The sequence below is a fragment of the Molothrus aeneus genome, chromosome 5 (genome assembly GCF_037042795.1).
Source record: "Molothrus aeneus isolate 106 chromosome 5, BPBGC_Maene_1.0, whole genome shotgun sequence".
In the NCBI taxonomy this organism is placed as follows: domain Eukaryota; kingdom Metazoa; phylum Chordata; class Aves; order Passeriformes; family Icteridae; genus Molothrus; species Molothrus aeneus.
In genome coordinates, this window is record NC_089650.1 from 1,379,454 (window position 1) to 1,399,955 (window position 20,502).

A 20,502-nucleotide genomic window follows, 5' to 3' on the forward strand; every position below is an offset into this window, starting at 1 on the left:
AAGCTCATGTCAATATATATGTATAAACAACTCTTATTTGGATTAAGTATTAAAGGCTCACTTATGCTTACAGACAACAGGTCAGATTCTTCGAATTTTATCTTCCAAAGCATTTCTTTGTACATTAAATTTCAGTGTAAGTTCTAGGAATTTAACTGCATCACTGCTGTCAAACTCCTCAGGCTTCTCCTCCTCTGACTGTTCCACAAAAAGTGGCTGGAACTGCATCCCATGTGGTTTGAAGTCTAGATATGCAGCTTTTTTTATTTGGAAAAAATAATCCAGTATTTGTGCCCAAGTAATTTTAACAGAGTATTTCAGGTTTCACTGTTATCAAATTCTATATTTTTCTGTAAGAATCAGTGAAATGCAATCTTTGGAAAACTTGCATGCAGTTCCATGGCAGAGCTAGGTCCTTCCACATGACAAATTTTAATTGGGTTGTAACTGGGTTGCAGAATCCCAGCAATTTTCCTCAGGCTGTGTGCCAATTATGTAGCAGAACCAGAATTAGAATCCAGAACTTTTTGCTTTCCAAACCTGCCTTAGTCCTATGGCCATGCCAACCTTATTAAAAGCTTGGCACAATTTTGAAAAAGAAGTTCTTCCTAGGGTAGACATTGTTGCCACCAGGAAAAATAAAGGCTTTAATAAAGGATAGCATTACATATATCAGATATTACATGTATTACAGATATCTAGCTGATATTTGATATGATTTTTACTGGGCCAGTCACTAACTGATAGCACATGGTTGGAATATTGCTTTCTTACCCCAGAACACATTTTTCTCCCCCCACCCTCCTCCCAAACACATTCACAGAACTTTTAATGAGAGGGAAAAGGGAGGAATGTCACTACTAAGAGTTGATCAATGGTTTGACAGAAGTAAGAATCACATCATTACTGAAACACAAAGCCTTCTCAAGATGTTAATTTTTTTTCTCCAAAAAGAAATACTTTTCATCTTCCAGAGCTCAGTAAAACCTTCCACTCATTAAAAAAGGGAGACAGTGATGTGTTCCAGAAATGTTCAGCTTTAATGAAAGCAACTGCTGTGGTTGCTTGATGGTTGGTTGCTACAGTGGTGTGAGAACAGCACTATCTGACATCTGTACATCACAGGAGCTGGATCTGGAGTTCAGCAGATCCAGATTAGCACACTGCATCATGAAGGGCAAGGAGAAAGGGGAGGGCATGCCAAACTCATCACTTTCATTATACCCACTGTGTATTCATTGAGCCACAGCAATGACACCAGATTCTCCTCTCTCTGTCCTCTTGGCTAGAGGAAACGTGATGCAATAAGGGTAAAAGAATAAAAAAAATGGAAAAAAAAAATAAGAGCATATTCAAATTAGCAATGATTTCAGACCAGGCCAGAGACCAAGCATTAAAGCAATGTGCTACTAAGAGTGAAAAACAGATTTGGGACTCCAGCGTGGTTCTGATGTCCTGGGCAGATCAAGAGCTGCAGCCTCAGTCCCAGGGCCCCGCTGTAATTTACACAGGACCTCTGGAGGCTTGGTGACGAGATGAAGAAAAAAATCAGTCAAAATAAAAATGGTGAAGGCAGGAGCTCAGGGACAACAAGCAGGGAAAGCTTCCCTTGTACCAGTGGTTAAAATACAAAAAAACCAAAAAATTAAAAAGGAAAAAAGGAAAAATAATAATAAAAACAGCACAAGCAACTCCACTCACTGCAGTGGAGACACTCCCACCTCCCCAGAAGTGGGAGAAGTGGGCTTCCATTTCAGGTTCTGTGCCCTGCTGGGGCTCCCATAGGTGTGAGCAAAGCCCAAGCTGCTCTGCAGGCACCAAAGGCTGCTGTGGGCAGCAGTCAGCCAAGCACAGAAACTTTAACCACGCTGGTTTCCGACCTAACATCCCACTTCCCCAAGTTCCCTGCTGTCTGTTCTCCTCAAACACACCTGTTTGTACATGCTAAGTGCATCAGATCCAGCTCTGAGCTCCAGGGACTGGTTCAGAGTTTCAAACAAGCACCTGCCTAGCCTGTCCTGCAATGCAAGCTATCAACCTTTAAACCAGCTGCAAGTGACTTGTACAGAGTGCATGTTCAGCCCCCAAATTAAAGCTACTTTGAGAAACTCATGTTCTGACACACACCAGAGACAGTAACTGGACCAACCCACTGTCAGTGAACAAGAATGGTTTTTCAAATAAATTTATCACCTCTCAAGAAAGAGCTCACCTTCCCTAGGCTAGGACTTTAAGTGTGCTGGCATCCCCAGGCCAAGCTGCTTCTGTGTCACACATAACCCTGCTGTAAATACTGCAATTACTCTGGAAGAACACCAGTTAACAGAACGAGATGTAACTCAATACTAATGAACTTAAGGCAGTAATGCTCCTTGTATTACAAAGCTGTGGCTTCCAGAGCTAATAAAACAAAAACCATTTGGTTTCCAAATCCATGTACTACTCACTTCTACAGCATAATGCAGGGCTGAGGCAGCTGGATGTATTGAGAGGTTCTCTAGAGGCCTGATACAGGGTTTCTCCCATCCTGAAGCCAAGGACCATTCAATTGTCAGCATATTGTCAGTGAACACAGTTCCAAACACCAGACCAGTGGGGTCTGGTTTCTCCTTGAACGTCGTAGCTGGGGTGATAATCAAGTCGGATGCCTGAAGGAACAGAAAGAAAGATGAAGTTTATCAAAATAATGAAGGCAGACTGATTTAAAATTGTTCTGCATCAGTGAACAAGGACAAGCCTTAGTATTTTCTCTGTAGGGATATTTAATGACATGATGGTTAAAGGCAGCCAACCTCTAAGTAGCTGGCAAAATATTCATAAAGTGCATGCAAACATATTCACAGTGCTGTTGTACAAGAAGTAGCACATTTTGAAATTCTGTTTAAGAATTAAGTTAAAGAAGTAGTACAAGGCACAAACCCAGAAAATTAGCAAATGTAATCTCCTGGACACTTAGGTTAACAACCAATTGCTGTACCTCAGCACATAAGCTGATCATCAGAAATTAATCACCATCACAATTAAGTAGATGTCACACTGATTTTCCTTAAATACATAAAACCAATGTGAGAGATCAGAGCCAGCAGTCAGAAAGTCACTTATGCCACAATAACTTGCTCTTATGATCCTAACAAACACTTATGATCCTAGAAAAATCCCATTAGCAAAAAAGGCTAAATGCTTCCCTGCACCAGGGACTGCAGACTCTCTGATAAGCCATGACTAGCTGCAGACATGTGCCACAGGGTTTTGCACTGGTTCTGGCTGGAATAAAGTTAATTTTCTCCATGATAGCTCCTGTGGTGTGAATCATCCTGAAGAACAACAGGGAAATTAGGAATGCAGATCTCTGGCATGTCACTCCCTTTTTATTCACAGGTAGGGGCTGAACAACCAGAGAGGGCTGCAAAGCAGGCAGAGCCTTGAGTCACCCTCTCCTTTGTCTTCCTGTGCTTCCTTCTGGGCATTTAAACTGCTGCTCAGAGGCCAGGGAGAGTTCAAAGAACCATATCCAAAGCTCAATTTTCCTTCCTAACTCAACTCAAAAAGCACTGGCCCTTATTGCAGGCCCCCAGGTGAAATCTTGCTCCTCTGTGCTGTGCACATGGAACAGACTGAGACAGAAGTAGTCAGAATACTGATCCAATGATTTGCAAAATTATTATTTGATCTAAAAAAGTGCTTCTGCAAGAGATCTCAGTGTCTTGGACTTCTCACCCCCTGCACACGTTTAACAAAATGAGACAAAATCAGTCCCAAGCTTTTGAAGAAGTGCACCCCCATCTCTGTAAACAATTTTCAAGATGTCTTTAATGAACAAAGACCTGTTTCTTATTGATTAGTTGTTTTGGTTCAGGTTTTTTTTTGCTTATTGGTTTAGATGTGAAATTAACTTAGAGCAGGAGCACATGAATAGCTAAAAGCTTGTTTCAACTATCTGCAATTATAAGGCTTGTCTAGATATTACAGTGCATTAGTCTGGTTGAATTAATACATAATCTGATGAAACAACAATTACTCCTCTTAACTCTTCTCTTTATTCTTCTGACAGTGAATGCTCCAACAGGAGAAGCACCACCTAATGATGTCCCGAAACTAATTTTACCTGGCAACCTCTCAGCACTCTTATCAAGCTTTAGGAAAAAAGGTATCACAGAGGACGTGGATCAGCATAAAAACCATAGAGGAGTATTTGCAATTATCCACAGTGCAGGACTCAGCTCAAGAAAACAATTACAGGGGACCAGGGATGTCAGTGGGGCTTAAGTCAGTGTGTAGAACACAGATGTATCTCTGGGTTTATCTCTGCAAAGAATCACAGCGGATAAAGAACTCCCTCTTCCCGTGGTATCAACTGCTTTCCCTGGACTCTAGGCTCCTCAGGTCACTTTCATTAGGGTAATTATGGTACCATAAACTGGCCTGGGGACCATAATTATCATTTGAAACCTCTTTTCCTAGAGCTCCCATCAGTGTGCTGATTTCTGCTTTATGACTCCCTCTGCTGCCTCCTCAGTGGTGGTAGCACAACTACTTGAAAGGCATCACTTCAAAACAGTTTGTTACATTTGCTGGGGTTAACAAATCTTTTATTTAAGGATGAGAAAGAGTTTTAACCTGGCTCTTCTCATAAATCCACAAGCAGTGGAGAGGGAGCAGCAAGCTGAACAAGTGAAGAAACACACTCACTGCATTTCACTTTGAGTCCCTCAAAGGCAGAAAGCCCAGAGAGGCAGGAACTCTGAGCCTTATCCAGAAAAGAAGCAGACAACTCCCACACCACAGAGCTTCCTGGAGCTGCACAGTCTGACCAGGAATCCCATTTGCTCTTTCAGAATTTGGGCAAGCCAGCTTTCCTTCAGACACTGTGCCAACACCTGTGTCAACAGAGTCAGGTACAGCACATGACCCGTAACAATTCCTTCAAACAACAGCAGGAGCAGCCTGGCTGAGACCTTAGAGACAGGCTGAACTGCACTGACCAGCAGGGCAACAATCATTCAACAAGCAAAAAGGCAATTTTCTCAGTCTTATAATCCTGTTAAGCTCTCTGGAGATTCACTTTTTTGGCCATTACTTTCTTAATATAATTTCTTAGGACTCTATTCCTTCACCCATTATGTCCTTTTCTTCATTTTTTTACCAAGCAGTGCAAATGAACAATGTGCAACAGCACCCAAATCTTTCAGAATCTAAATGCTTTTTTCTGTCAAGACAGCATCGAGTGCTGCAATGTATTTGGTCTTCTTTTTCCATGGAGGAGAACACATTGGAAGGAGGTTTTGGAGGATCATCCTTGGAACACTCTCTCCCACAGTGTGGTCCGCATGAAGTATTAGCTCAGCCTCTTCTGGGTCGCTGTGTAGGACACCCTACACAACACCTCACCTGGCTCACAAACCCTTTGTTCAGGCAGCACCAGGAGGCAAATCAAAACACTCAGAAGAACCTACAAAAGGGGAGCAGAGCAAGGCCAGGTGACAAATGCCAGGGTATTATCAAGTATCAATGCCTATTCTGTTAACATCCCTCTTTAAAAGATTATCTCAGTGCTACCCTGCTATCACCTGTGACCTTTACAAACAGCAATTTCCTTTCTTCCTTTGCCAAGGTTCCCCAAGCCCTAAAAGCAGCATGTTAAGGATGCATTAGGGATTGGCATTAGCACCCATCCAGATCTCCACTGTTTGCACTGCCAACACAAAGGGGAATTTTTAGTTAGGCTTGTGTTGTGTTTGCTTTGTTTATCCAACATGCTCTCAAGCACCTCCTGATGCTGTTGCCTAATAAAACCATTAACCTGGAAGGAAAACTGGTAAATGCTGAACAAAAAAGATAAGGGAGATTAAAAAAAGAAGGGGATGTGGCACATGGTCTAATAGAGTGCAGCTATTTGGTACCTGTTTCTAAAGTAAAGTGACACAGTCCCAAGTCTACAAAATCTCCATGTCACAGCAGAAAGGGATGCAGAAGATGTCCCTCCAACATCCCAGCCCAGGACACTCTGGTTAGGAATGGGAAATACCAGATTGCCCTGCCTATGGTAGGCAAAAGGGAGTGTTAGGGAAACAGCTGCATACTGCTGATTTTCAGGGCTTACATGGCAACACTAAACCTACACAGGGCTGCTGTCCCCAGGAAACACCTTCTGAGAACCCCCTCAGCTGAAAAGTGCCTGCTCATTCCAATGCAGCTTCTTCCAGGGCAAAGCTTTACCCAGCCCAAGTAAAGAAGACATATTGTGACATTTTGACACTAAAATTCACCATTGGATCAAACCATCTTCTCAATTATGAGCTGGGCCAATTAAAGGTGACTTGCTTATGCATGCCTAATCAAGGCTGTGACACCACATCCTGGTGCCCGGCTGAGCTGTCACTTCAAGGTTTGTTCCGCCCAACCTTTGCAATGGCTTTAAGTGGATTTGGAGCTGAGAGCAGCCCCTGGCCAGAGCTGCCACTCTCCTTGTTGCATTCCCACCTCTCTTACCCTAGACAGCCATCTCAGGTAGGTGCAGATGGCAAAGATGTATTTTGTCCTACACTTTCTAGCAAGTCTTGGCAATGCCTTCCCAAATGATCCTTGGCTGCACTGAAAATCCCAGACCATAAGCTGTAACAGGTCTAACTCATTTGACACACCCAAACTTTTCTAAGCACTGGGCTAGGCCAGGCATTTCTATCACTTAATTGAGTAAAACCAGACCTGGCAGCCCCAGCTGTAAAATAACTCACAGGTCACCTAAAAACAGCAGCAAGTTTCAGCAGAGATCCCCAAAACATTAACACGCACTCAAGTGAGACTGACTGCAATCTCCTCTGATGAAAACAGTAACCTCCCTGACCTCCAGTCTAGGTGATTAATTCAAGATCACAAGCAACTGCAATAATTTTTTATCTTATGCTGAATTTGTAAGCATATCCCAGAAAAGATCAGGGCCTTCTCATGCAACAACAAACACAAAAGCACAGGCAAAATCAAGGAACTTGTTCTGCCCTTGCATTTGAGAACAGCAGTGGAACACATCCTGAGAAGGAGACTCAAAAAGCATAAGGCAAGGCAACAAAGCATAGCTGAGAAGAATTGGGGAGAATGAATAAAGTAATATTTATATAAGCTATCCTATAATCCCTTTACCATCAATACTATTTTAAATTTACAACAGAGCCTGAGGCTTGAGAATGGAATGTGTGCCAAGATATTATTATAAGATTTGAGGAAGAAAAAAAGCCCTGTTTTTTCTACTACTACTATCACCAAAGGGAGAGAAAAAAAAAACCAAACCAAAACAAAAACCAGTCTTCTGCAATCCCAGGGTAAATACCAAAAATAACAGAAATCTTTCAACATAAAGCTTCCTTGAAACTTCATCTGAGATTGAGATATGTTAGCACATGTAATTGGACTGAGTCCTGGAATCATTGCATCAGGTTGGCTGTACATAGGGTAATAAACCACAGAACAAATGACAAAGCAAAAGAGAGTCAAGACTCTGACTCAGCTGTAAGACAGACATGGAAACAGCAGGAAATATGGCTGGAAGGACTATGTCCAGTCCATCCTCTACAAGGCATTCCCCCCAAACTATTCGTAACTGATACTTCTCAGATATTTGTCTCACCAAAGAATGAAATTCTGCTGCAGTCTGCAAGAAAAGGAGGGCAGCATAACCCACTGCTGGCTCCTTTAACCTTTCCCCTGGTCTGACAGAGGCTCCAGCTCTGCTGCAGGAATGTTTGATCTGCAGCACTAGGTAGGGAAGGAAACCTGTTCTGACAAGAAAAGAGAGAAGTGGTGGGAATTGACATAAACTTCTTGCCTAAAGGAATGAAAAGAGCACCCAGGGCAGCAGCACAGCTGAAAATATATTCTCAAGCCCTCAAAACACAACAGAAGGGAAATGAAGATGTTGGGAAGCTACAGTCAGGCTAGATGATAAAGCATAACAGAAACTTCTTTTATCCTAAAAATATATCATTCATTTCAATGGCACTAGCTAAATTTTAAGAGTTTTTCCACACTGCTGAAATGCTGCCTGCATAACTTCCCACTGATTTGATCCAGAGACCATTTAAGTTAATCAAGGCCCTTTCTTCCAGCTTTGTAGGAATCTGGATTGTAAGGCAGGAAAAACTACTTGAATCTTTACAGCCTCATCCCTTTCTTCTGCTTCAGGAAAATTAAATGGACTTATTATTAGGTTTGGGGCTTTTTTTCTCCTTTACTGATTCGTTTCTTCTCCACTGACATATTTCAAAAGATGTATTTTTAAGGTTAAGAAAGATGCTGGGATGGGATTCCTACAGATCCTAAGGAAACCTTCCACCTGATATTAAGGAAATCTTAAGAAACAAATCTACTTTATTTTAGTGGGGTCTACCTCCTCTACTCCAGCTACTTGTATTTTCAGATCTACAAAAAACAGTCACTTAGTATCTCTCCTATCAAAAAAGTCTCTAAAATATTTCAAATATGTTTCTCTCTATGTAATTCAGACCACAATGACGTTGATGAGTCTATTAAACACTGGAATAAAACCAGACCCACTGGCTGTGTTTTGGTGCCATGAATCATTTTTTCAGAAACAGCTGTTCAAATCAACTAAGTGGGGTGAGCAGGGAGTGTGAGCAGGCTTAAGTGCAGCCATTGCACTGGTGTGACAGACACACTGGTGTGACAGACACACTGGTGTGACAGACACACTGGTGTGAGCTCTCTGTTACCTTTGGGCAAGTCAGCTCTAAAAACCTTCTTTAGCCATACAACTGCAGTTTACATCTGCAGTGCAGACACACCTGGGATTCAGATTAGAAAGAAGCAATTCCATTTAGGGAAACACAGACTGCAATTCCATAACAGCAGAAAGTCCTCACATCTGTTTGTAAACAAACATTAAAACAGAAAAAAACCAGAAAAAAAAACCCAGAAAAAAAAAAACAGGAAAAAAAAAAACCCAGAAAAAAAAAAACCACAGGAAAAAAAAAAACCAAACAGAAAAAAACCCAAAAAACCCAGAAAAAACCCCAGAAAAAAAAAAAAAAAAAACAGAAAAAAAACAGAACTAGGACCATTCTTCACTAATGGCAGTCATAGCTAGTTACCTAATTCATGTGGTTCAGTATTAACACAAACTGCTTTTCTCAAAGATCTGACAGCTTGGTCAATGCAATTGCTGATGCTGTGCTGCTCCTTGCCTCACAACCACTGCATTTCTGCAGAGCAGCATAAACACAGTGTTCCATTTTTAGAAAGAGTTTGCCTGGGAGAAGGTTTGAGTCTAACACAAGCTGAGGGCTCACACTGGCCTGTGACACAAGACTGGAATAGAGAGGTCTCTGACATTTCACCAATAACACATCTTTCCACCAAGATTCAAGACACTTCTGTCTCCTGGTTTGGGAAATATCATTTGTACTTTACATGAAGCAATTGGAACAAAAAATGAGATTTTTTTTGCATCTAATCTTCTCTGAAAGAAGTAGCCATGCTGAAGGAAGAAATGAACTGCAAACCTAAATTTCAGACAGACAAGTTGGAAGTATTTTGCCTAAGTAGCCTGGCCAGTCACAAACACGTTGTGTGGAGCAGCCAAGAATAGAACCATAATCTTGTATGTCCAAGTCCTGAGCAGTTGCAATTAAATCTTCTTATCCTGATTTTAATAAGCTTGCAGACATGCAGGGAAGTGGATTCATGGAATGCAGGCATTCAAAACCTTTTGGAATATAAATATAAAATGCTTTCATGGTACAGTCTCTATATTGTACAAAGGTTATGGGAATAATTTCAAACATTGTTAACCACACCTAACTCTTTCTCAGATTCCATCTCCCTTTCACACTGGCAGACAGCAGTAAACTTAAATATTGCCATGAAATTCAGTGTCTGATTTGCCAATGAAAATGCCATCGTTTCCCATTTCATTCCACTCAGTATTTTCTTAGAAACAGGGACTAAATACAGGATTAACATAAACCTCTTCCAACTCTCTAAGCTGTTAATTCATGGAAAGTTAGGATATCCTTTCAAAAAGCAAGCAGGAAGCCCAAGAGGATCCTATGGAAAAAAACAATCCAATTTAATTCTCTTCCATAACTGCAGCTTCTATTCAAGTGTGCTCACCAAAGAAAACATTTACTATCAAAACTGGGGACACAACATCACAATGACAATAAAATTTAAGAAATCTTGGAAATAGGTATGGACACTATGGATTTTTTCAGTTTTGGAGTCAGTTTATAAGTTTACTTTGATCACTGACTGGTGCTAAGCCTTGCATTTTAAAACCAATTCTTTACCTTGGGAAAAACAAATCCAGAAAATGATACAACGTTAATGCAATCTCCAAAATTCCAGCGCAATTTCTGTGCTTTCACAGACACATATTAAGCTCCTAGTGAAAAAAGTGATAAAGCATCACTTTCTTATGCTATAAATCAACTCAGCCAAACTGCCCCGGCTGGTTTTTTTAGCAGTTTCCTTTTATCTTGGCTAAAAGCTTCTGTTACTCACCCGAAGACAATTAGCTTTATTTGCAAATCCTCCAGCTCCATATAACCCATCAGTTCCTCTCTTACAGCTTAGAAAATCTATTTGCTAAAAGCCTGCAACTGTTTGAAGAACATTACCCACTTGAAGAGAGACACAGAACCACTTGCCATCGAGCTGAAAGTGAAAGGAGCTGCCAGAGACCCCAAATTCTTTCCGAATAACTGGAATGAGAGCAGCAGATATGTGTCAGTCTGGTGCACCTATTAATAGTAATACTCAAAGAGTTTGTGTCCACGTGGATGCAGAGTATCACAGAAACCACTCAGCACTCTTTGTCCTGGAACTGGATGAAGTTTTCCTATTGGCAGGTAAAGATGAGGGAATGAGATTTGATTGTAATCACCTGAAATAATTCTGCAGCCTATACATAACCAGGTGATATCAAAATACAGTGATTTAACAGCATTATTACTCACCAATCTTTTTTAATTCAACACAACACAAAAAACAAATAGTTTTCTTACCACTGACAATAACACAAAAAAGCAAACAGATTCAGCTAAAATCAAAATCAGAATAACCTTTTCTAAGGAAGTGCCCAGCCCACAACAAGCTAAATATTTTATGACAACAACAGAGCTGGCCTCTAGCTTGGCATTCCTGATCTAGCAGTGGCTACAGCTCTGTACTTCCACAGAGGTGATGCAGAGATGAGCTACCAAATGGGAAATGAGGGGCTTCAGCTGAAAGGGATCAAGCTGGACACCAAGAGAACAGGAATTCTTTAGGACAGCAGCCCAGCACTGCACTCAGCAGAGGGCCTCTCCAGGGCTGATGAGAGCCCCACCTCCAAAGCATTTTTAGATGCTTACTGTATCCTGTTACACACACACACATCCCCTGGGCTGCTTCAAGACAGTTTATATAACAGCAGATTTTCTATACACACATTCCAGGGAGCTACTGCTCATCACAGCATCAAGATGTCATTACTATAATAAATCTTTCCCCATATAATTTAATATAAAGGAAATGCTCTATCTCATCAAGCAAAATTTAAAATGGAGTCTAATACAGAATTTTAAATGGCAATGCAGGGCATTCTTCTAATATCCCCCCTAACACTCACAACTCCTGAAGAATCAACAGCTGCAATATGACAGAAAGCCTCACTGGGTGCACATGTGCTTTGGCAGGTAAATAATTTACTGATGTCAGTAGAAAACGACAAATTGAGGACAAGCTGAGGAGGAAATAATATATATTTGAAAATATATAAACCATGTAAATTGCTTTTTATTTATTAGCCTCGTGGGTAATATGGTAACTATGTGTCTATTTCCTCATCCCAAAAACCCTTGAGCACTCCCCTGATCCCTTTGCTCTAAGCATGTCAGTAACTTTACCTACTGCTCCTATGAAATGAAAATAGAGGAAAACTGCTCAGTACTTCCTAAACTCTTCCAGAAGTGCAACTTTAACCCTGTCACACTCATGTGCTAATGTGATAAAGTCAATTAGTTTAGACTTTAAGACAATATTTCAAAAATTAAGACCATTCAGCATTTTATATACTTTGATCTTTGCAATTGGAGGGGAAACAAGAAAATTTGGTAAAAACAAATTTCATCTTTCATTACAAAACCCCTAGGATCAGAGAACTGTTTGTTGTTTATCACTGCCAGCAAACTTTTCACATACCATATAGTTTCCTAAATTAAAGCTTAAAACCATCTATTTTCTCAAAATGGATTGTTCTCTCTCCCAATTCCCAGAATAAGGAATCCTATATCCCACTGTATTTACCACAAATCAGGCTCACTTGGTATAAAAATGATTATGGCTCACAGAAATGTAAAACTTCCACTGGCAGTCTCTCAATTTGAACCACAAATGGAAATTTGAACCTGCACTGGAAAAAGAATTTCAGTTTCTTCTCATGTAACATACACTACAGCTTTAGATTCTGTGGGAAAACTGTCAGAGATTTTTTGGTTGGGGTTTATATATGTAGAGTAGAAATAATCTTTATATTCAGATTTGTACAATACTTAGCACAGCGTCACCTAATTCACAGCTTAAAAATGTTACAGCAATGCCAGAAACAAATAACTAGCCATACATCCCTATGGAAAATTCAGTATATCCAGCACCTCACCTGGCTGGAGGTGGGACAGCCTGGACTGGAAGCTGTATAGGTGTTATCAGCAGAGCACTGCACTTGGCCTAGCAAGCCCAAGATGCCCAGAGGGGTCAGGAGATGCAGCACAGCCCTGCCCAGGCAGCTGGCAGGGCTCAAGTCCCACTGGCCCAGAGCCTGGCAGGCTGATTTGCCTGCAGAACACTCAATGGGAGCACTCTCAGATATTCAGAGTAGCACTGCAGTCACATTTCTCTTCACAGAGAAAAGCAAGGCACAACTTCCCAAGGATATTCTGGGATTCGCATTCTCTGAACCTCAGAGACAGGAAAAACAATTCTTATTTCATTTGCTTGCCTGTGTTTGTTCACAAGTGGAACGCGTGGTTGAAGACTGTTTACCCGAAGGGAATTGGTAATTGGTTTCTGGTGTGTTTTGATTCACTGACCAATTGAATCCAGGTGTGTGTGTCAGGACAGTCACAAGATGAGTGCAGTGGAGTGCTTGGCAGATTCAGTTGAGATGTAATGTAACATAGTATAGAATAATACAGTAGAATAAAGTAATTAATTACCCTTCTGCTAAGATGGAGTCCTCATCATTCCTCCCGGTCATCAGGTGAAAATTTCACTGATATGGGACAGGAGTTAAACACTTCAACATTTCCCCTTCTGCCACCACAAGCCTTCACATGAACAACTCAATCCAGGTCCACTTGTAAGCTACAGCCACTCCATTCTGCTTCAGTGTGGCAAACCAGACAGTATTCCCTAGAAATTCCCTAGAAAGTCTGCACCACTTTGGCTCACTAAACAGGCTGTTAAGAAGTAAAACAAAAGAACTGAACTTTGCACCATTACAATGCCAATTTTCCCAGAGCTTCAGATCACAAACTCAGAGAAACATTACAGGAGTAGGTAATACCTTTTAGAAGTGTTCCATGTATCAGTCTCAAAGGGAAAACAAAGACAAATTCCAAGACAAAAGGCTACATTAAAGGCATCTGTGATGCCTTGTATTTCTCTCATATCCTGAGAGATTATTTGGTTTCTTAACATCAAGTGCTAGGAATTCCAAGTCAGAATTCATACATTAAAAGAAACCAAATCAGAGTTACATATGGAAACAGACTGCTAGGTTCTCCAAACATTCATTCTGTCTTGTGACAGCACAATGAGCAGAATGAATGCATTAAAGGAACTGCCAGATTTTTAGTCATAAAAATTAAGTGCCTTAGACATAATTGTGTGTTTTTTGTGGTATTACTGGATGCAAGTGTAAGAACAAAAGCAGATATGTGCATTTCTTGATCCAACTTCCCAAAAAACCACTCAGTGGCACAAAGGATGAAAGTACTATCCATTACTGATGTGATATCCCCCTCACAGAGATCCGGTGCTGGCTAGAGACAAAAACTACAAATTAGGTGTGGTCACAAATCACCATCTGCCGTTTAAATAAACAAAATAATTTAAATAATTATTTATATAATATATTTATAAGTGCATACAACAGTCCAAGGAGGGAAGAAGATTTCAGTCACATGGAAGGAGCTTGGTAAGTAAATCCTGGAGACCTGGCACTTTCTACAATCCAGGAAACTGCAACATAATCACTATTTCCTTCAATGTTTCTGAGCTGTTCCAAGATGACTGCTCACAAGGCAACTCTAAAAGCCATACATTAAATGTAAACCACAGACCTGCCAGGATGAGACTTTTAACTGCAGAATTGAGTCAAATTAAGGGAGCTCAGTGGCAGTCAGGATGGAGGAAATGCCAATTCTGACCTGCTGCTTTTAAAGAAGCATGAGAACAGAGAACAGGCAGCTGTTAGAGGGGCTCACTGCCTGCCAGAAATTATGGTAACATTCATGCCTTCCCCCCAATGTACAGGGACTTTCTGACTCCACCTTTCAAAGCCAGGCAGAAACTGCAGCAAAACTCACAGCAGCTCACCCCACCTAAAAAGCTCAGCTCTGCATTCTAAACAGCAATGTCTTCAGAGGGCTGATCTGGCATTCAAATGCTGGAAACAATATGTTTTATGTAAGCTTTAACCAAAACCATACCCTGCTTTCTGCACTCCCACAATCTTGGATTGCTTAGGTCACTGGCACAAAATTGCAGCTTTGCTCAGCACAGTCAGCCCCATGGGTCAGCTTGATTCCTTTGAAATACTATTAGCTATAGTTTCTGAAATTGTAACCCCATAACTGTCTGCCACAAAAATGTTTGAGAAGCTCCCTAGAATGAATGCAGGCTATTTTATTTTCATTTTCTGTTGCTGTTTTTTTTTTCTTCATTTATGAAGGTTTTTCTTCTTAATTTTACTGTGAAGTTAAAGAGGCTAAAAAATAATTATTATAATGCATGATACTACAACCAGGACCTATATTCTGACCTTAACTTTCATACCCACACTTCCCACAGTACAGTATTTTCTAGAAATCTCTAGATTTCTAAAAAAATCTCAGCTCATCTTCAGAAACAGAGCCCTAAGGCAGGAATAAAGTCTCATTCAAATTAGACTTCAGCCTGAGCCAGCTGCTTTCTCCTAGCATTATTCCCTTTATGACCATCTGTCCCACCTGTTAATGTGTTTTTCCCCTCACCCAGCATCTCCACTACAATGATTTGCCATTCTGGCTGATACACAAATATCAGTGCAAAGGAACCTGGACTAAATCCAGCTTTGTGCCACTTGGTACTTGGAGCTTTGGTAAGGCACCTGCTTGACTGCTGGTATAATTAAATCTGCCTTAAGCCTAGTTTAGTTTATGCCAAGTTCACCTGTGAGGCAAACACAACAGTTTGTTGTCCTTCCTCAGACTGCCTCAATGAGTGAAAGTTTGGGTCAGTTTGGTTACACAAGGGTCTCCTCCTGTACAGCAATTCTTGTTTGCAAATAGCCCAGCACACTCTGCTGAATGAATCTACTGAGATCTATCTATTTATTGAAGGTGAATCCACAAAACAGCCCCTGCACTCCAGACTTGTGATTTCTTGGGGTTTCAAAACTGGCTGCATGCCTGCCTTTCTCAGCATTTTTTTTCAAATCAGACCTTCAGGCTGAAAAGTCATCCTGAATTTTCCTCCTTGGGCAGAACTGCCAGAGAGACACAACACAAAGAAATGAGGAAGAGAAGAACTGGGAAGGGCTGAGAATGAGGAAATAGAAATTAAATGGCACGTTGCTACACAGTGAAATTCTGCAGTCATGGACTCGAAAGAATTCCTTGCTGTTTTCAATGAGATTAACATCAGAATAAACCTTATCAAAGATATTTTTTATAAATAAATAAATAATTAAAATAGTTTTATATATTATATCATATATATTGTATAATATTTTATATTTTTATTTTATAACAGTTTTATTTTAGAATATTCTATTAATATATGATAAATGCTATCAAATTATATATAATATATATTATATAATCATATCTATTATATATAATTATTATATACTTATATAATATATAAAATATTATCATACCAAATAATATAAAATATATTATATTTGATAATAGATATAAAATATTTATTGCAGCATTAATTTTTCATATCTGTTTAGAGCCCGACAACTGAAGGGGAAATAATTACTTAAGCATAGCTCTGAAGACTGCACAGCTGTGGCACTGCCCAAAAAAGTCAGGAAGAACACAACACTTACAAAGCACATCATCACAATTTCATCTCATGTACTGCTGACAATAGTCAGAAATAACAGGAACGGAACTGCTGAAAAAACATGAGTTTTTCTGAGTACTGCTTTTACATTTCTGCAAAATGTAGATAAGGCTTTTTTAAAGACTGTAAATCAGGGAATAAGAGAGAAAAGGAATTACAGATGTGTGACAAAGAATAAAGGCAAAGGACGTAGAAAAGGCAGGAAAAAGGAAATTAGGACAGATGCAGAATTCAAAGGAGCACATGCTGACAGGCTCTGCACTTCCAACAGAAAACTGGAAGCTGACATCTGTACCCATACAGTTTTAAATGAGCTCTTAGTTACTGGCACTGCATCCAGGAAGGAGGCAGAGGCAAAGAATGGTATCTTAACTGAGCTCATTTCTAGGCATAAGATTAAAATAAAAAGAGAGGGATGCAATTTCATGTCAGCTCCTGGCTGCTGCTCAGCATTCCTGACTGTCCCAGCCCTGTTTGTTGTGGAGTGCTGATAATGTTCCCAAGCTGCAGAGCTTTGGAGCCCTTCTGTGATCCTTAGCTCTGCAGCTTTGGGATCCAATGGAAAAACCCCTTTTTCTGAAGGCCATTGACACATACCTTGAAAGATTCAGTCATTTGCTTTCCTGCTTCTCCCGAGAGTCCTCCGCCCTAGGAAAAAAAAACCCAGAGCAAATCAAGTCCAGTGCACAGGGCAGGAAAGGTGATACACATTCAGTTCATTAATTTCAGACTGTACTGAATCAGCAGCCTTTGCATCAGTAAATGTATTAGCAAGAACTTTGTGGTGAGTTCTTAGCACAACTTTCCATCTTCTGGGCTCTCAGTTTTACTTCAGTTCCTTTATTTCATGCAACTGCACTTCAGGGCTTTATATATGTAACACATATATACACACATAACTTTCTAGATCAGATCATCACTCTGTAGTGCAGAACATTATGGGCAACATCGCAAGTTTTTCATTAAGGGCTGAATAAATAAATTGGGTTTTTACTCAAGTTTCTCCACTAAAATATCTACCTAACAGGTTTGCTTCTCCCTTTTTTAAGAGAAGGTTGAGTAGGCAGAATGCAAGAGAAAAGAAAGAACTGGTTTTGTTAAATCCTTCATTAAACAAAGACTAATAAGGAATGCTCACCTATATGAATAAATAATGAGATTATTTTGCTTTGTCTACAATGTTGAACTTCAGGCTTCTGCAAAGGAACTGGGGGCGGGGGGAGAAGACACAAAAAAAAAGGGGCGGTAGTTCCAGGCATCTTTCTGTTCAACAACAGAGGGATAACAGACAGAGGGAATCCATCTACCTAAAAATAAGATTCCCAGTTCCCACACCATCACCTCAGCATCTCTGTGGACCCTCCTGCAGTACCTGCACCTTCCCTGCCAGTTACAGCATGGAACAAAGGAGACAAAGCCCCACCAGGGTTCCTTGTTTCCCAGCAGCCTTCAAGGAGCTGAAAAGGTGAAGCGGGTGCAGAGGCTTGGGAGAGGGAAGAAGGCACCAGGAGCAAGAGGCTGGGGTGATGGGCCATGAAAGAGGATGGCTGGGATGATGGCTTTAGGGAGCACAGCTGGAAGGATGGAGTGCTGTCTCTCAAGGACTCGGTGGCTGTCTCTCAGCCTTGCTGCATCGCAGGTGGGAGCTCCCAGTCCAGATGGGAAAGCCCCAGATCAAAGGTACAATCCCCTGATGGAAAGAAGCAGAGAAAACCTTTCATGGCTGGCCTGTGAGATCCCAGCCCTTACCCACAGGGAGGGCTAGTGCAGGTGGATGGCAGTGTCAGGGACACAGCAGCCACCTGTCCCGCAGCAGCCACCAAAATGTGGGGCCGTGGCTGGCACCACACAGATCACAGGCTTGCACTGAAGGCAAGTAACATGGCTCTTTTCCCTTTTTACAGATCTTGGGAATATGGTAAACATTTTAAAAAAATTTAAAAGAAGCAGTATTTTCAGTGGACCTTCCACAGACCACAGCCTTGCTACCAGCAAAAAATAAAAAGGCAAACTCCCAGCCACAGCAGATCTCACTTCCTCTCCCCTTCCCCCCAGGGAGCCCCCCATATCCCCTCCTGCTGCCTCTTCTCAGCTTTAACCCTTCTGTTCCTCTTTTTTTTTGTAACTCTCTAAAGCAAGGCAGGCAATCATGGCTACAGGACCCTCCCTATGCCCTAAAAGACAATGTGCCAAGAGAGATCATAAATCTCTTTACAATATCCCAGAATGCTTTATCCTTCACTAAAAATATGGTTTATTTGCCTTAAAGCTGAGGGTTTTCTACTCCAGAATGACAAGACTTTGGCACAGTGGCAGACCCAAGCAAGACTAAAGTGTCACCCAAAGCCAAGGACACTGTATAATAGCAACTCCTTGCTTTACCTGTAATTTTTCAAACACTTCCAAACCCATTGGTAAAATCCTAGAAATCCTTCCTGACACCATCAGCTGACAGTAGTGAAGCATTCCACAGATGAATAGAGGTAGCTGATTTTTCTCTGCACTGCAATGAATGAGGATGGAGAGTGTGCTGATTCCCAGCTAACAGGATGGGAATTGCCAGCTCTGGAAGAAAAATATCCTAATGCCATCATCCCAGCTCTGGAAGAAAAATATCTCAGAGCTCCAGCTCCACTGCTGGCTTTTGTCTAACATCCAGCATGCCAAGCTGGATTTGCTAATAATAATTACTCGTGACAGCAAATACTGACAAGTACTCAACCATTATGCTTCAGTTTCTTCCTGTTGCTGCTTCATGGAGTTGCCCTAAAGCAAGAGCTGGCATCAGCACAGAGGACTGGAGCTGGATACAGTTTAATTTTCTCTTTCATGATCTTTCTTAAAGATACCAAGCCTGCATGTGAATTTGAAGTGCAGACCACCTACAGAACAGCCCCTGGGGGCTCCATCACATTATCCTTCAGTTCAACATTACCATGAAACTCAGTGAAGTCATCAGCCCAATTTTTGGGCCATGCCATGGGGCCAATCCTCCTCTCCATGAAGTCATTATTAATTTTTACAGATTGAACTCATATTTAAAGCAAGTAGCTAACTGCCTTTGTTAACCACACTGAGATTAAACTGAGTTAATCCCCCAGCACTAGAAAGAAATACCACAATTACTTTCTAATTAACAGAGTCATATTGTAATGGCTCCATGGCCTACAAATCTGAAACACGTTGCAAAGCGCAATATGGAAAATTGCTCCCTGGTTTAGTCCCAATGTTGCCAAGGGAGATATTCCAAACATGAATTTGCCCTTTATGTTTAATAACATGGTAGATTTAAACCTGCCACCATTAAAACACTGATATTATCCTAAAGATACACTTCAGCCACTGGGTGAACAACTTCTCAAAAGTCATTCAGGAGTGTCTCAGGTAGCTGTACAATCACACAAGCATGATATTATTTCCTGTTGTGCCGTAGAGATATCAGTGTTTTCTCTGTGGTGTATGTTATAGGAAATAGAAGAGTATTTCAAAGGTTTCCTTTGAAAACACACATTGATTTTAACATTACTGTAAAGCCTGTATGAGAATGAGGTGTAAAATCTTACAACAGATTAAACTTGGTCGAAAAATGGCGTTTGTATGTCATTTAACCACTGTGATACACCACTGAAATAAAGACCTGCTGAGCAGTAATTCTGTTATTACTTTTACTGAAGACCTCAACGCTCTAATGACCATTACAAATCCTTTAGCACTGACAGAGTAATCCCAATGCACTCAGCTGAATAACAGTGCTCCCCACAACAGCACTTAGCTCCAACCTAACTCTTCCACAAGACAGAGGAAAAGCCTCAGGGGGTATTTGTGTATGGAACACTGGCACTTCTGGCAAATCTTGGGCTAAACAGTTGTCACCTGCCCTTCTGCTAGAGCTGTCCCAAACCTGGACACTCAATTCCTGCACTTCCTGCTCAGGCTGCCTTAGACAAACACACATCCAACATCTCCTGGCACCATGGGGCTGCAGCCCATGCTCTCCCTGCTGCCTCTGGCACACCTCCTCTACTTCTTCTGTGCAGTCAGATCACTCAGCCTCCTGCTACAAAACCAGGCCCATCTCCTCCCTAAACTGCCCAGGGTTCCTAGACTGCATGAGTGTAGCTCAGCTGCTCCTGTGCCTTCACTGTGGTATTTTTGGGGTCCCCAGTCATGGGGAGG

General features: G+C 41.1%; 1 protein-coding gene across 2 annotated transcripts in view; it reads right to left on the reverse strand.

Moving 5' to 3' along the window:
• BCAT1 (branched chain amino acid transaminase 1) overlaps window positions 1–20,502 on the reverse strand; it is a 57,847-nt gene that overhangs the window by 25,218 nt on the left and 12,127 nt on the right. The window contains exons 2-4 of one of the 2 annotated variants that reach the window (XM_066549602.1): window positions 16,924–16,974; window positions 2,448–2,648; window positions 1,229–1,285 (exon numbers count right to left, since the gene is read on the reverse strand). In XM_066549602.1, coding sequence (XP_066405699.1) covers window positions 1,229–1,285; window positions 2,448–2,648; window positions 16,924–16,974 — 309 coding nt within the window. The remainder of the gene's footprint in view (window positions 1–1,228; window positions 1,286–2,447; window positions 2,649–16,923; window positions 16,975–20,502) is intronic. The other variant, XM_066549601.1, reaches the window with a different exon arrangement.